Source organism: Phalacrocorax aristotelis, chromosome 14 (assembly GCF_949628215.1).
Source record: "Phalacrocorax aristotelis chromosome 14, bGulAri2.1, whole genome shotgun sequence".
Taxonomy (NCBI): domain Eukaryota; kingdom Metazoa; phylum Chordata; class Aves; order Suliformes; family Phalacrocoracidae; genus Phalacrocorax; species Phalacrocorax aristotelis.
The window spans coordinates 11,210,324-11,227,296 of record NC_134289.1 but is presented as its reverse complement, the minus strand read 5'-3'; the positions used below and the strand labels follow the sequence as shown (position 1 = coordinate 11,227,296).

Here is a 16,973-nt window from a genome sequence, read left to right as displayed (position 1 = left end):
AAAACATGGCCTTATCAAAATTAAAATGATAGGAAATTTTTATGTCGGTAGAGATTTTCCTGTATGTACCTTTGATTTCTGAAGAATCGTTCACCTGTTTTCAAAAAACAGTATCTTTGTGGTTGTTATTTTTTGGCAATTCTGGTTTTTTTGGAAATACCACCTTTTTTTACATACACCCTGGTAAAAATTTTTACTGTTCTCCAATCACCCATAATTGGTGCATATCAGTCCTGAAGAACCAAAAGTGCTTCAGGTCCTTCAGGAATCATCACTAGGCTAATACTTCACAAAGTCATAGAATTGCTGAGGGTGGCAGGGACCTCTGGAGATCACCTAGGCCCACCCCCCTGCACAAGCAGGTTGCTCAGGACTGTGTCCAGTCAGCTTTGGAAAATCTCCACAGATGGAGACTCCATAATGCTCCGAGCAACCTGTCCCACTGTTCAATCACCCCTATAGTAAAAAAGAATATAATAATTTTAAAAATTCTTATTTTTAAACAAAATGTCTTGTATTTCAGTTTGTGTCCATTGCCTCTTGTCCTGCCACTGGAAATCACCGAGAAGAGTCTGGCTCCTTCTCCTTTACTCCCTGCCATCAGGTATGCATACACATTGACAACATCCCCTAAGCCCTTTCTTCTCCAGATTTAACAGTCCCTGTAAAATGCTTGTAAAATGCCCACAAATGTCCACAAAATGCCCACTGAGTTCATTCAGTCCATGACTTTGGGCTCCATCTGTTCTGGTGGTCGCTCAGGGCAGGAGAGGTGGGGCGCTGCATGAGTTACTGGGCACCAAAGCCAGCTCAGGTCGGGTCACTGCTGCGCTTGCATGCTTCTCGTAAGGCTTGTCCTCCACTGTTCCGGGTGGTTCCTGCTATAGTAACTCCCATAACACACAACTCACATCCCAGGTTACAACAACTTAAAGGTAGAACCATTACAATCTCCATTCCTGACCCCTTTGGACCAGACCATCGGGTTAAACGTTGCATTGAACTCCTCCCCTTACCCCTGCTCTGGCTTGGACTTATCCACAGACTGCAGTCCCTTAGGGGTGTACCTGCTTAAAATGGAGCCTTACCCAGCAGCCACAGTCTCTCCAGGGGTGTTACCTGCTCTGGCATAGACTTATCTACAGCCACAGTCGCTTTGAGGTGCACCTGTTCCAGCGTGGCCTTCTCCACGGGCCACAATGCCTTCAGAGATGTACCTGCTCCAGCAGGGCCTTACACACAGCCACAGTCCCTTCAGAAGTGAACCCGCTCCAGCATGGCCTTGCCCATGGCTGTGGTCCCTCCAGGGGTACCTGCTGTGTCGTGGACGCTTCGAGGTGGCCTTCTCCAGCGTGGACTTATCCTTGGGCCACAATTCCCTCAGAGGCTTTCCTGCTGTGGCACAGACGTAACTACGGCCACAGACGCTTCAAGATATACCTGCTCTGGCATGGGCTTATCCACAGCCACAGACGCTTTGGGGTGTCCTGTTCCCATGTGGACCCATCCCCAGGTCACAGTCCCTTTGACTTGAGCTCACGCTGCAGTTCCAGCCTGCCCCGCGCAGCAGCACAGAAACAGCGATGCCCTGGCCATCTGCCAGCCCAGGCGCCTGCCCAGCGCTGTTATCAGAATGTTCCCAGGCCCGGCACAGTAAGGTGATAAGCGGTACAGCAGTGCAGCAAGCAGCGAAAGCAAAAAGCAGCCGCTAATAAGCACTAGTCTCTATATACAGTGGGGCAAGGAAGCCCCATGGCAAACACAGAAGCCTGCTGATTGATAGCTAAACAGATTTGATTGGATTTATAGCTGGTTTTGCTGTTGTTACCTCAAACCCATTGAGCCCCATGTTGGGTGCCAAAAATTACTGTTGTGGTTTACCCCCAGTCAGCAGCTAAGCCCCACACAGCCGCTCACTCACTCCCCCCTGGTGGGATGCAGGAGAGAATCAGAAAAATGAGAAAGCTCATGGGTTGAGATAAAGACAGTTTAACAGGTAAAGCAAAAGCTGTGTGCACATGCAAAGCAAAATGAGGAATTCATTCACTCCTTCCCATGGGCAGGCATCCCCAGGAAAGCAGGGCTCCATCCTGCGTAATGGTTACTTGGGAAGACAAATGCCCTCACTCTGAGCATCCCCCCCTTCCTCCTTCTTCCCCCAGCTCTGTATGCTGAGCATGACGCCATACGGTGTGGGACATCCCTGGGGTCAGTTGGGGTCAGCTGTCCCGGCTGTGTCCCCTCCCAACCCCTTGTGCACCCGGCAGAGCGTAGATCGCTGAAAAAGTCCTTGACTAGTGTAAGCCCTGCTGAGCAACAACTAAACCATCTCTGCATTATCAGCGTTTCCAGCACAAATCCAAAACACAGCCCGTACTAGCTACTGTGAAGAAAATTAACTCTATCCCAGCTGAAACCAGGACACTCTCTCAGCCTGTCCTCACGTCAAAGATGCTCCAGTCACTTAATCACCTCAGTGGCCCTTTGCTGCACTCTCTCCAGTATGCCCATATCTTTCTTGAACTGAGGAGCTCAGAACTGGACACAGCGCTCCAGGTGTGGCCTCCCCAGTGCCGAGCAGAGGGAAAGGATCACCTCCTTCGACTTCCTGGCATCACTCCACCTAATACAGCCCATGATACTGCTGGCCGCCTTTGCCACAAGGGCACATCGGAGGTTCACCTTCAACTTAGTGTCCATCAGGACCCCCAGGGTCTTTTCTGCCAAACTACTTTCCAGCTGGGCACCTCAGCCCGTGCTGGTTGTTCCTCTCCACGTGCAGGGCTTTGCGCTCCCCTTTGTTGAATTGCATGACGTTCCTGTGTGCCTAATTCTCCAGCCCGTCAACATCCCCCGGATGGCTGCACAACCATCTGAAGGAATAGTGCATCGGAGTTAAAACGCAAATTTTTATGTGTGCATTTGGCTGCCGTCTCACTAATGAGCGTCACTGTCATGCTGTTATCTGCGCTTTTGTCAGCGTGAGCTTGAACTACTGCAAAAGCACAGCCAGCTGCTTTGAAGCTCTGCAGTAATACCAGGTGGCACAGTGACTGCAGCTATTGCCTTCCTGTCTGAGAGAAACGGTCATGTTACAGTGGTGCCAGCAGATAGGATCCAACCTGCTGGTTTTAACACAAAAACTCTTAGATGGTTTGGGACTTGTTTACATAAGAGGCCACCATTTCCCACTCATGCACCAATTTTGCTAGCTAGAGAGTTCCCATGTGTTGACCACCTCACAGAAAAGGAGTACCTGCTAGCCAGCAAGTTTCCGTGAAAAAGCCTCGACAGCTGAATTTGCCGCAGTGTGTGCCCTGTGTGGATTGGGGTTGCTGCTGGCAAAACTATCTATTTAAGAAACAACTTGGGACAGAGCTGGATTGAGGATCTTATTTGAAAGTCCCAGGAGATTTTTTTTACATGATTACATGCTGTAGTAAGAGAGATGTTTGATTCCTTGCATCAATTATGACTACTAATAACCAAATTATAAATTTAAATATTAATTATTGTAATGAACCCTTTAGTACCTAACAATTATAGAGCGTTACAAACTCCGAAATAAGCACCAGAAGTCTCTAAATAAACAATGTACTTGTGGCCTAAAACTGGCATTTTTTCTTCCGTTGCAGAAGACCTCGGGGCAATAGGCTTCAAAGTTCTGGATTTTCATTTACTCCAAAGGAAAGCAAACAAGCCTCAGAGTAAGTAAGAATCAGACCCTGAATCCCATTAGATTTGGCTCCCTCTGATGGAATTTCCCTCCTTCTGTCGTGTGTTCTTCTGCTTCATTCTTCTCATTCAAATTCTTCTCAAAGATCCTACGTGCTGGTGCGCTGTTAGACCTCTCCTACATCTGATCTTTCCTATTAGACTTTTCATTCTGCACACTAGCAGTTCACTCGGTTTCCTTTCTTATAGTTTCAACAGGGAGGCTCCAAGATGTAGAAAAGCTAATCTTACAATCCTCAAAAGTGTATCTTTAACTCTCATTCTATTTCTGTACTTAACTCTACATTCAACACCTCTTTTTTGTTGTTGTTGTATTTCTCTTTGATCCTGCTCAAGGCTCTCACAGTCTGTTTTACTTGGCTGTGAAGAACCATGCTCATATGTAGCGTTAAAGCTGGAAGAAACTACAGAGCGGTAGCTAGAGTGGGGCTGGAAAGGGGCTGCCAAAGCAAACAGAGGGCTGCCAAAAATGTTCTCTGGAGAATACTCTGTTTCTCAATAGTGCCTGGCTCATAGTTCAAACTAGGGTTAGGATTAGCAGAGAAAAAGAAAGCCTGAAATTTAGCTGGGACAGGGCTGGCAAAGGAGAAATAGGGCTGCCGAAAGAGTTGTTCTCCCAGTAATATCGAGGCTCTGGACTGAGCCCTGACGCGATCCTTTGGCTCAGCTTAGGCTTAGGGGTAGGGCTGGTGGAAAGGATGGATTGCCAGTTGGAGTTGAGCTGCCAAAGGAAACAAAGGGCTGCAAAGAGAGTATCGTCCTGAGGAACTGACACTCTACAAAAGTGCTGCTGTGTCTTTCCTAGGGCTCAGTTTAGGGTTAAACTTGGAAAAAAGCTCAGAGCTCCAGTTGGAGTGAGGCTTGAAAGAAGCTGCCAACAGAGAATTAGTTTAGCCAAAAGGGGAATGTTTAGCCCCTGGAAGGGCTGGAGTGCCCTTGCAAGGCTCTGCCCAGGGAAAGGCTAGGATTAGGGCTGGAAGCATCCATTTCTGTAATTTATGTACACAATACTGTATTTTGTGCGTATCTGGCACATGGGCCCCCCCTAAATCAGGTAGTATGTCTACATGGAAGAGAAGCGTAACTCCAAGGAGAAGTTAACAATTAGGGAGGTTTCCCTCCCAGTTCAGACTAGCTCTGCCGTAAAGGGGAGGAAATAGAAAGGTCTCGAATGTGCTGACGCCCTCAGAGGGCAAGACTTAAAATTCACACGCAGCAAGCACCAAAGATGACAAAAAGGCCACGGACGCCGACAGGAGCCTGGCACGCCCTTGGCCGCCACCGGCGGACCGCGGCAGCCCGCTGGGCCGCACTCGCTGCCAAGCTCCCCTCCGTGCCGTCCCGACCTCTGCGCCAGCGAAGGGAGCTGCTGACGACACGGAGCGGGGAAAGCGCAAGAGAACAAGGCGGCTCGTTGCGCTGCTCGGGGGTGCGGTTGACGCGGGAGGCCCTGGCTGGGGTGCTCCCTCACGGCTCGTGCCACCTGCCGGCAGGCGGGAGCAGCGGCCTCCCAGGCCGGGAAGGGCGCGGGGCCCGCGGCCAGCCCCGCCGAGCCGCCTCCGGGCAGGCGGGGTGCCCTTCCCGGCCCCGGGGGCGGCCCCCGGGCCGGGCCTTTCTCCGTGTGTGCGCCGGGGGTTAACACCCCGTCTAGAAGGGGAGCTGGGGCTTGGGGGCCGGTATGTGCGAAGGCCAGGGCGGCCTCGCCTCCCCCGCCCTGCCCTGCCCTGCCCTGCCGGCGGCACGCAGAGTGCGGGACCCCGCTCGAAATGGCGGCTGCAGGTGCCGGTCAGCCCCCTCTACCCTGCGTGGAAGGCGGCGGCGGCGGCGCGCGAGTGACGCTCTAGTGACATGCAGGCTTGCGTAAGGCAGAGCCCGCCCCGCGGCGGCTTCTAGAATGTTCCCTGCCCTTATCAAAAATGGCCGCCGCGCACGTCACAGAGGTGCAGGGAGTCGCTGCACCCGGCCTCCTGGAGCCAATGGCGTTTGCCCGCTCCGGAGTCACGTGGGGTGAGCGAGCCAGTCAGCGGGAGCGAGGGGCGCGGCCTGACGTCACTTCTGGTCCCGTGGCGTCGCTCGGGGTGTCGGGCCGCGCGCGGGGCAGGAGCGGGGCCGGTGGGGCCGGGCGGGCGAGGAGCGGCGGCGCAGGTGGGTGGGGACGGGCGGGGGGCGGGAGCGGGGCCCGGGTCTGGGGTGGGTCGGGTCGGGTCTCCGTCTCTCGAGCCGCAGTGACGTGGTAGTGCCCCCTTCCCGCTCTGCGTGTGCTGGGGTGGGGGTGGGGGCTTGCTTTGTTCTTTACCCTCTGCTGGCTGTCGTCCTTAGTGTAATGCTTGAAGTTGTTTTGCTCCAAATACTGTTGAAAAAATAAATAATTAAGCCCCCAGAGTTGTCACCGCAAGTTCCTGCAAACTCTGTCATCCTGGTGGAGGAGGGGGTTCGGTGGCGGAAGCAGGATGTTTCCGAAAGCACTTCCCCTTACAGTAGCAGGATGATCGTAACTGAGCTTCAAAGCAGTGTGACCTTTTCTAGCAGCAGGTTTATTTTCTCGCTTTCTCTTCGTGGGCAGTCCTCGCTGTCCCGTGCTGTGGGTGCTCGTTTCTCCTGCGCGTTTAAAGTTACTTTTATTTAAAATGCTTTTAATTTATATTTGGACGCTGCACGTGTAAGCTGTGAACGGTTATTCGAAGAAATGTACTGGTAGTTGGGGTGACTCGTGGTATCAGAGGCTGTATCGTAATCAAAGTACCTCTAACTGCAAGGACTCGGAGTTTTTTATGTGTTATTTATGCAAGTAAGATGGTGAGTTTAATACTGCCTATAGAGTGCACAGGCTGGTGTTGGCTTATGGTGTCGATTTGCCTGTGATCGGCGTCGCTGCTCTGTGGTCAAAACTGCACAAGATGACCTGAACTTGTGTTCTGGGCTGTGACCTTGACTGAATGCTATGTCTATAAAGCTAATTAATTATTCAAAGTATAGCTTAAAACTTCTGTTAAACTTCTTCCACCGTACATGCTACACTATTTACTTGTTTGGGTTCATACTTAACTGAATTTCACATAAATTTGGAGCATCTTTTTGAACATCTATTTGGAGGGCAGAGTACTCATGCAGTGCTATGGCTCATAATGAGAGTCAGCTGCCAAAGTAACTCAAACATAAGGCCTATCAAGGGTCTTAATATAATTTATATGTATGAAAAGCGGTATGTTCTCCTGTTTTCAGGTAAATTGTGAGAGATAAGTCAGATGGAAATGGGAGACAAATAGAGGTAGAACAGAGTTATACTGCATATTTAAGAAGTTCTGGCTCTATTTACAGTACTCTAGTGGTAACACCATTTCCGTTACTACTTAGACTCAAATACGCTATGTCCTGTAACTGTACCTTGTTGTCCGAAAACCATCTAACAAAACACTAAAGCCTATTTTCTCGTGTACTTGCAGGACCACAGCATATTAAATTACCTAAGCAACCATGCTGGCTGCAAGGCTAGTATGTGTGAGGGCATTATCATGCCAGACTATCAGCCCCACCATTACTCGGGCTTCCCCAGCTTTGAGGAACTCCAATATACAAGCATACAGGCTGTGGCAGCCTAACCAGGTACGGTCATTCTCTTTCTAAAATATCAGAAGTCAGAACCATTAAAAAGTTGAGTGTTTTGCCAGAAGAATCACTTTGCAGTGGAGTACCTCTTTTGAACGATCACAAGCGTTGTGCTTGTTTGAGGTACTTGCTCTAATTTACTGAAGGGAGAGTGTTACTCGATCAAAACCAAGGTTTTAAAGTGCAATTAAAATAATATCTTCTGTTCTAGTGACTATTTTCCCATTGAAATTACTGGAAAAAGAACTTAAAGGAGGTGGGTAGTGTTGGACAAGCCTTACTGATTAAGGTGGGAGGAGCAGAAACTCTTGTCTGACCTCCTCCTAGTTCCTTGTTTCTGAGTAAGAGTCTTAAATATAATATTTAAGTTAAAACTTCCTTTTCAGAGACTTTAGTCTCAATATGCATTTAGAGGTGTAGCCCAGGTTAGAGCAATTTCTGAACTATGGCAGGACTATTGTGGGTCTTACCAGCAGTTTTAAAAACTGGACTGTCATTATCCTAAGACTCTGTTTAAACTTCAGTTAGAAGATGTTTCACTTTTGCTTTCTGCCCAGGTAACTCACAACTGCTAGGTGGCACCGCTCTTTTGCCATCATCTTGGTGAAAGCGCTAGTGCCAAATTCTTCATCTCATTTGTGTCTTCCTCTTAAGCACAGAAAACTGTTCTAAGCATCCAAAGTCTGTAGGTGTGCTGAGGTTTTTTTGTAGGGGTGTGTGTGTTTTCCTGTTGGTGGGAGGGTTTTTTTTTTATGCTGGTTTTATTTCTGTGGTGAGTGCTACATAATTACAGTGTCAGGTAGATTTCATTAGATGCAAATCACAACAAACCTGATGTGTTTTGGTAAAGTTCCTGAATTTGATTGTTCTGATAGCTCATGATAGCAATGTGTGTAGATTTCAGGTTTTAGTGTTAAAACAAACTGTCAGTTCTGAGTGAGCCCTTGATTGCTCAGGTACCTGTACAACTACTTAGACATTCCCAGAAAAAAATGGTAAGGAAATTCAAAAGTTGTTTCTGAACTTAAATAGGAGTTTATTCTGTATTGCTCTTGCAGCTTGCTAAGTCTTTGAGGAGCATGCTAGATTTATTTAGAGCTTGTCAGCCTTAAAAATCTTCAGTTTATAGGGCTTTATTCAAGGTTTGCTTTCTAAATCAAGGCTAGAGTTGAAAGCAAATAATTCATGCTGCTTCTCCAAATTTAGTGTCTGTACAGTGTAAGTATTATGCAAGACTTTTTTTTTTTTAATATAAAAGTGTTTACATGAAGTGTTTTTGTGTAGAAAGCAAAAGAGTTGTTTTTTAAATAAAGGTGTCAAGAGTATGTTTTTACATTTAAAAAAAAAAAAAAAAGCCTTATGGCCTTGTTTAATACAGTGGGACTGGAGTAGGAGAAATGCAAACTAAAAACTTCAGCTTCTGAAATTCACTGCTTTGGTTCTGTACTTCTAGAATGTACGATTGTTATTCTCAAAGCTTCCTAAACTTTCACTTGTTTCACTTGTTTTCTATGAGCGCAGCCACTTTGTGTCTTTGGGAGGTAAGCACAGGTTAATAACAGACTATGTAGCAATTTTATTTGTAACAAGTAAATTGCTAAGAAATGTGTTCAGTTTTATTTCATTGAATCTTTTCTTATGTTACTTCTGAATCTAACAGTGCTACGCTACCAGAGTAAGAACGGGTGTGAGGCGTGGAAAAATTGGCCAGGAAATTAAAGAAGCCGCATTTGAGCCATCTGCAGAAACGGCACTGAAAGGTAGAGTAGCTCTGCTTTAGATACTGAAAATCTTTGAAGCTTAACTTAAACCTTCCTTGAAAAGCATCTGTTTCCTTCAAACTATTAAAGAGAGTGAGAATATTGTTTTATATGTAGCTTTCCTCAGTGATCTCCCTCAAACGACTGGAGACAATTTCTCCGCTTGTCTTTCCTGGTAAAGTTTAAAGCTGCAAATACGTCACAGTGTAGAGAGATTTTTTGATGTCTCTACTTTAAGCTGCTTTTGAGAACTATTAAGTCAAAAACAGTTTTGTCCCGTAACAGAGATATGTTTGCAGATATTAAAAAAATACAGTAACACTTGCTTTGCTACATCTCCTTTGTATACGGTTTAAAGGAAGCATTTTTCTACAGCGTGTACAGTTTGCAAAAAAAAGAAAAGTTTCTGGTGCTACTGTTTTTGTAAGGCACTGGCTTACTGTGCTTGCTAGCAGATCTGGTGTGGATCGTAATTTCAGTAGATCACAAAGGGACTTCTTTAGGTAGCAGTCCAGCAGAACAGACTTGTGAATGTCCTACGCTAGCATTGAATTGACAAATGAAGTATATGTAGATTGGCTAGGTGGTGTCTCGGCAATAACGTATTAGGGAAAATTGTGGTCTTAAAGACAGTTATACAACTGAAGGTATTTGGTCTCAGCTGTTCTTGCCATTCTGTCAACTGTTACTTCAATTATAACTGTTTTATGATCGATACTTGCATTTGCAGCAGTAGCCTAATATGTGGCACACAGGCAGTACATCTGAAAATCAGACAGTAGAAACCAATAGTACATCACGTGTTGTTATCCATGAGCTTTGGAAATCCCTTTTTAAACTGATTAGGATCTAATTGGTACTGAAGAGCTCTTGAAGGAGTGAGCATTAAGGGCAGATGAGTGAGAAAGCAGGCCCCAATGTCTGGTTTTTTTCCAGCTGGAGAAAAGCAAGTATAGCAAGTTGAATAATGAAATGGCACGCTAAATCAGCTGGCAGGTGAGCTCGTCTGTTGGAGAACCTGTTACCTGGTTTTGTGTTGGGATTCTTGTCGTTGTAACGAAGGTCAGTAAACCTGGCTCGTTACTAGCTGCTCTCTTTATTTCTTACTCTGTTTTATGACACTACGTTGTGTTGGTAGGCTGCATCTAGAGTTTTTCACGCCTAGCTCGCTGAGAATTGGTAACTCAGTGTCTTGAAGTGGTGCTATAAGGAGGAAGCCTGACATGGGTCAGCTATTACAGATAGAACAAAACTCATGCAAGGATGTCATTAACTAACCGAGAAAAAGCATTCATGAGAGCATGGATTTTTTTTTTTCTTTATACAGCTGATCGCCTGGGGAAATTTGTTGTTGCTGGAGGGGCTGCTGTTGGCCTGGGAGCCCTCTGTTACTATGGAATGGGCATGTCCAGTGAGATCGGAGCTATTGAAAGAGCTGTGTAAGTAAGATGGTTTTCTGTTTTCAGTAAAGAGTGTATTAAGTGAATCTCCCTCTTCTTTATATCTGTCTCTCCTTTAGCTGGTATCAGCCAGTGTACACGCAGCTTACATTTTATTTTTTTTTTAAGCTTCGAACAGAAAGCCTGACTGATGGCAAAACTGTATAGTTACTTGGACTTAAAGATGGTTAGTGATAAGCATGGGCTTGGGAGTAGTAAGTGCTGGAGTCGTTATGCTTTGCTTATTCTGCATTTACATTTGGAAGTGGCCGTCCATGTTCATACCGAACACTTGCTAGTTGTATCAATGAGAAGCTTTTCACTGATATGGATATCTATAATTTTTTTCTACGTAAGCCTTGAAGTAATGGGTCAAAAGAGTAAAATGGGAAAACGTGCACTATGTTTAAGTTTGGTGTTAGCAGGGAAAGTTTCCTGTCCTTGGTGTGACCAAATCATACTGCAGAAACTTTCATTCATGTCTAGGTCTGTTGCTATTGTTAGAGCTCTTAAAATGACATTCGTGCCTTGTGGTGTCAGATAATCATGTGCACTGTGACTCAGCGATTTGTGAGCTGCTGAGCAGGCTGCCTAGTGCTCAGTACACAGCGTGTGGGCACTTTTTCTTAAACTTGGTGCATATGCACCATTCTCTATTTTTTCTATAGTTAAAAAGTATTTGCTGTTCTGTTTCCTGTGTATGCTTCCTCCTTAGAATTGAACTATAATTGGCATTATTTGTAATTTGCAGTGTTTCTAGAGAGTTATGTTAGACCAGCAAGATTTAAAAGTCCAACCTACTGTTGTAGGGTAAACTCATGGCAAAAGTTGCTAGAGCACACCATTTATGAAACCTCCTTTATATCCATAGCTATGAATGTAATTAACAGCCTGTGTTTTTAATTGGGCTTCATTCATAGAACAGCTATGTATATGTTTATTTTTCAGTATTTGGCCGCAGTACGTGAAAGACAGAATTCAGTCTACTTACATGTACTTTGCGGGAAGCATTGGCTTGACGGCACTCTCAGCTGTAGCAGTAAGCAGGTCTCCGGCACTCATGAGCCTTATGACAAAAGGCTCCTGGCTGGTAAGCTTATGTTATAAAAATAAAAATATTTACTGAGAAAAGACCCAAATGTGACGGTTGATATAAAAAATTTGAAATGCAAGCGACTTGGTGAAAAGTGAGGCAAAAATAGTGTCCTTATCCATAAAGACTACTTAAGCATCCTAAGGATATTTTATGATTTAAGATTTGGTGATTCTAATTACGTGCTGACGTGCACCTTCCGTACTTTGATAGTTTGTCAAAGGCAAGCTATGTGAGCAAAAACATTACTATGCTATCCTTACCAGCTATAGGCAAGTAAGCACCTGTTACAAGTAGCCATCTGAGGCTAATAACGCTGTTTCTACCGCTTTCTAAAAATGGAAGCTGAGGTCCCTGTGTGTTCTTTCTTCTCCCTACGCTCTTCTGTATAGCTCTTTGAAAGCTGTCTCCTGTTTGCCGAGGCTGAAATGATGCTGGTAGGCAAATTATCCAGGCAAACTGCTTACAGAACGTGTCTGCTTGGTGCATTTTCCATGTGTTAAGTGGAGCAGAACAATAATAGTCCGATGCCAACACCTACATAATTTTACAGAGATTAAATTAATAATGTATCGTTGCCGATAAAGCAAAGTTGTATGTTTCTGACCAGTTTCCTAGCTGCTGCATGATTCCGCTCAGAATCAACCAGGAAGAGGAGGCAATGAGGTTTAAAAATCATTGGTAGCAAAACTGAGTATTGGCTTTAGGTGGAGAAACGTACAAGAAAAAAGTAAGGCTAATATTTCAGGTACCTGTAGGATTAGAGTAAGGGGCGGAACCATATGTTTTCCTTCGCTTACTTTAAACGACTAAGATACTGGTGCCATCTTACCACTAAACTTCAATTCCTAGAAAGCTCAGTAAAAGTAAAATGGGAATTACTGCAAGCTAGGATCTGCAAAGGTTTGACTGTAACCTTACAGGAATAAAACTGACAAATGCTCCAGTTTTGAATTAGGTTGCTCTTTGTGGAATTACGCTGTTGTCTTTTAGACTACGAGGTCACAACAGAGACTGTATGTCCTAATGCTAACTTGAGCTCTGTAATGCTGCTTTTTACAGGCAATAGGTGCAACTTTTGCAGCAATGATTGGTGCTGGAATGTTGGTCAGGTCCATATCCTATGAAGACAGTCCAGGAGCTAAACATCTGGCTTGGATGATGCATTCAGGTATGCGATGTAGTGTTCATTGTAGGGTGTCTGTGCTTTAGCGTGACCAGGTTCTTACTTTAACGAAACTTTGGCTTTAAGGTAAATTTTTATATACTGCTGTAGGAGAGTTAAGATTTTTCAGAAACCAATGAGAACTCCTGAATGTCAGGAGGGTTTCTTAAGCGTCCTTAACAGAACTCTTAATATTTTTCAGGATTTCCTAAAAGTCATGCTCAAGTTAAGCGTGCGATATGTATGTGCCATGTTGGATAGAGCTAATTGGTGTCATAGCTGCTTTGGTTTCGTGGCTGCTTTCTGGTACTATAGCTTTTGTAAGCACTATTGTTCTGTAAGCACTTACTGTTCTTCAGCTGTACAGTGTAGGAAAGTATTTGAAAACTTGATGAGAAAAAAGAGATTTCAGTAATAAACTGCAGCTTCTTAGATACAGGTTCCCATCGGGTACGTAAGCTGTGAGTACAGGTCAGTTTCTCACTAACGATGCCTACTTCAAATAACAATAGCTATTATTTTTCAGAACTGTTTTGCTAGAAATAATTTATGGTTCAGGGAAGACACGTGGATGTTAGGCACTGGAATCATATTTGCCTCTCCAGAACTAACTTTTCTACCAAGAAGTAACTGTGTTTACTTTAGTGACTCTTATTAATTTAAACAACCTAATGTGATACTAATGGACTAGCTAGAGGTTTCATACAAGACTCTAGCAAAAAAATCTGACTTAGATTTCTGCTACAACAATTAGTTAAGGCAACTGTCCTGCTTCTCGTTGCTGAGTGCTCCTATGGCTATTATGTAGTTGATTAGTCTATGCGAAGTGTCTCTTACCAGCTCTGTTTTGAACAGATGAATATGTTGACTTTTGTTAGTCTTTCTTCCAAAGACTAGCTCCTTGAGGTACTCTCCAGAGATAGATGAAAGTAGGTCATAGAATCTAAGGTTGCCAATGTACTGTGCTCCTTTCTAAATAGCCGTACAATCAAGCGCACTGTTATTTTGTCATGTAAGTAGATTAGTTTGAGCCATGTTATCTGACTGGGGAATAAAAAAAATTTGTTTTGGCAGGTGGTGTTTTTACCAGAACTGTTCCAGATCTTACAGGTGCTTTGTTTTCTCTTGGCTAGGTGTCATGGGTGCAGTGGTGGCTCCTCTAGCCTTCTTGGGTGGTCCTTTGCTGATCAGAGCTGCCTGGTATACCGCTGGAATCGTCGGAGGGCTCTCAACTGTGGCCATGTGTGCTCCGAGTGAAAAATTTCTGAACATGGGAGGACCACTTGGAATAGGCTTGGGCTTTGTTCTTGCCTCTTCCATTGGTAAAATACTGTTTTAATACTGTTAGATACAGTGGATTATAAACTTCAGCTGCTAAGATGCAGCTCACATGTAATTGCAGACTGGTCTGTCCAGTTAAGATTGGCCTTAAATAGCCCTTGCCAACCCTAGCACAGCAGAAAATACTCTGAAATTTGTTCTTGCAAACAAACATGAAGTTACAGTTCTGGCAACTGTATATCTGACAAATGGCCAATAGTGGTGGCTTATGTTTTTAGTTACTGCCAGTGACTAAGGAAGACGGTAAACGTGATGTTAGCTCTTGATTCACTACTTCTCCCTTAGGTGTTTTAGGCATTGTTGTAGTCCCAGGGACAGAAGTACTTTCACATGGAGAAACATACACACGATTCCCATGGGTGTTCAAAATTACTGAATTAGGTTGTATATATGACATCTACGGCTCGTGTGTTAAAGCTCTTGGTATCAAAAATACACCACAGATCAAGAGTTGAATACTCTCTGAAAAACAAGTGCTTGGGCAGCTGAAGTCTGACCCAGCTCAAAGTAGCGGGTACACATAGTAGCTTTCTTTAACACTAATGTATGTTCTTCTCCAGGATCCATGTTCTTGCCTCCTACTTCTGCTTTTGGTGCTGGCTTATATTCAGTAGCTGTTTATGGTGGATTGGTACTCTTCGGCATGTTCCTGCTCTACGATACGCAGCATGTTATCAAGCGTGCTGAAACTATTCCGTATTACGGAGTAACAAAATATGATCCGATCAATGCGTAAGTGTTCTGTGTTAGCACAGCTGATCTCAATGTCTGTGTAAGAACTTGCTTCAAGCTATGCTGAAGTAGGCTTTTAGAACAGCCAGACCTTTTGTTTACTGTACAAAAGTGTATTGCTGTTAAATGTGCAGAATCAGTGTTTAAAAATAAAACGCGAAAATAGCTAGTGGAGTTAAAACTGAAGCCATCTGCCTGAAATGAAACAGGATTGACTGTGTGGCGTCACGTGTTTCCAGCAGTACATTCTAAAAAGTATTTTTGTTTTCTGAAGTATCGCTGGGATAATTTATAGCTGCTTTCTGAAAATATCTGTTAACACTTTTTATCTGGACTGATGTTAACTCTTTCATAGTCACTTAATATCCACTAGTCTTTGTCTCTAAATAAATAAGGTTCAACAGCGTGATAGATAGGGAAAGGAGGATTGAGGACTCTCAGTAAAGAACAAGTCTGACTAACAGACTTGTAAATGTTGTCCGTCGGACCTTAGGTGAATTGTTCACCTCCTTGATTCTGGTTTCTTGTACTTGAAATAGAATAATACTGACCTTCTTCAAAATGCTTGGAGATAAAGCGATAAAAGCACAGCATCAAAGTAGAGGGCTACTGTATGAGAAGAGTGTGCTGTCTGTTACGACTCCTGTATATAGTTCCTCGTGGCAGAGATGGTAGAACAAAAATACATGTTTTTTTGACCTATCAAGAACTGAGGACAATTGTAGTTGGGTTTTGTTACAGATGCTTCCTTGAAGGCTTTTAACGTTGAAGTATAAAGATGTGAAACACCAAATAATAACGATTTCTGTTCAACCATGTTAACTTTGATTTCCTGTTTCCTAGGTGCATGGGTATCTACACAGACACACTGAACATCTTCATTCGGGTGGCCACCATGCTTGCGGGTGGTGGAGGTGGCAGGAGAAAGTAAACGGGGACTCCTCTTTTAAACTGTCTGACAGGCTACCTAGTGCACATACTAAATAAAAACTCATGGTTACAAGCAGTTCTGCTGCAAGTTTAAAGCATTTCAGCATATTGTTTCAGTGCAATGTAATTCAGACTTAATAGTTTTTCTTCAAACCCTTTACATCTCTGTGTTTAAAATAGTGTGAACTGCTTCTGATTGCACATCGTTTTGGGAAAGTAAATTATTTTTAATATATGAGTAAAATAGTCTATCTGCTTTTTAATGGGTTTGGCAGCAGTTCAACTCTTCTTTTCTTTTGTTTTTTTAATGCTACTGCATAGTAAAGGAAGTAATTTCTAAACTGGTATCCCATATGCAGATAGGTAGGCAAGCTGCTTCAGGAAATGCTGTTGAGATGCATCCGTTTTCAGTTAAGACTGCATAAATGGTATTTTAGTGATGCATTAAGAACTGAATAAATTGGATAGGGCACTAAATGCAGTAAGGACTTCTGCCTGGGCAGAGGTTCCAGAAAGGTTTAAGCAGTTGTCAGAAATGCGTTGGATTTAACAGGTGAGGTGACCAAAAAGTATAAAGGAGACAAGGCGAGGAAACTATGTGGCATTTGTCCCGTGTGAACTTCAGTCTTTCTGGAGTACACATGAGAACTCCTTGCTTTAATGGATATAATAGCTAGGTTCTTTTGATACCTGATTTATCAAACTGTTGGATAGCAATAGAGGTGTTTCTTTCTTCCAGTGACTAAATGTCAGTATTGCAGGTGAAGCCTTGTCCTTCAGAAGAGCTCCTAGTGCTCATCTCTTAAAAGCTTTTACAGTTGGCACGGAGAGAAGGAATTGAGGCTGGCCTGTTGTAGACCCAAGTATCATAAATTTATTATACTGTTGTATGCTTTAGTCTGTTCCTAACTCTTGTCCAAGTTGGTATGTTTACCTTGGTCAAAAAGAAGTAGTCCCTATCAGTGAAATTGATTTAACATTAAGAAATTTATCCTTCCCAAGGTCTATTGCTATATGTTGGAATAAAAGGTGAATTCTTGGGCACAAGGAAGTTTTGAGCCGATGTCAACAACTCAGACTTTCGATTTCTGGTAAATGTGCTATGTTTATGTATTGACTTATGGAACAATAAAATTCTAGCCTCACAAGTTGACTGCTCTCACTTTCTGTGT

The 16,973-nt window shown here is 44.0% G+C and overlaps 1 protein-coding gene across 2 annotated transcripts; it reads left to right on the top strand.

Annotated features, from left to right (window-relative positions):
* Positions 1–5,767: 5,767 nt before the first annotated feature.
* GHITM (growth hormone inducible transmembrane protein) lies at positions 5,768–16,949 on the top strand. Of its 2 annotated transcripts, none has more exons than XM_075109834.1 (9): positions 5,768–5,880; positions 7,179–7,338; positions 9,002–9,101; positions 10,429–10,540; positions 11,489–11,630; positions 12,696–12,804; positions 13,932–14,120; positions 14,700–14,871; positions 15,715–16,949. In XM_075109834.1, exons 2-9 carry the CDS (start codon positions 7,210–7,212, stop codon positions 15,800–15,802), a joined length of 1,041 nt encoding a protein of 346 aa, XP_074965935.1. In that variant the 5' UTR covers positions 5,768–5,880; positions 7,179–7,209; the 3' UTR covers positions 15,803–16,949. The 2 variants fall into 2 exon arrangements, with proteins under 2 accessions (XP_074965935.1, XP_074965936.1); XM_075109835.1 differs by lacking the exon at positions 5,768–5,880 and adding an exon at positions 6,218–6,267.
* The last annotated feature ends 24 nt before the right edge of the window (positions 16,950–16,973 follow it).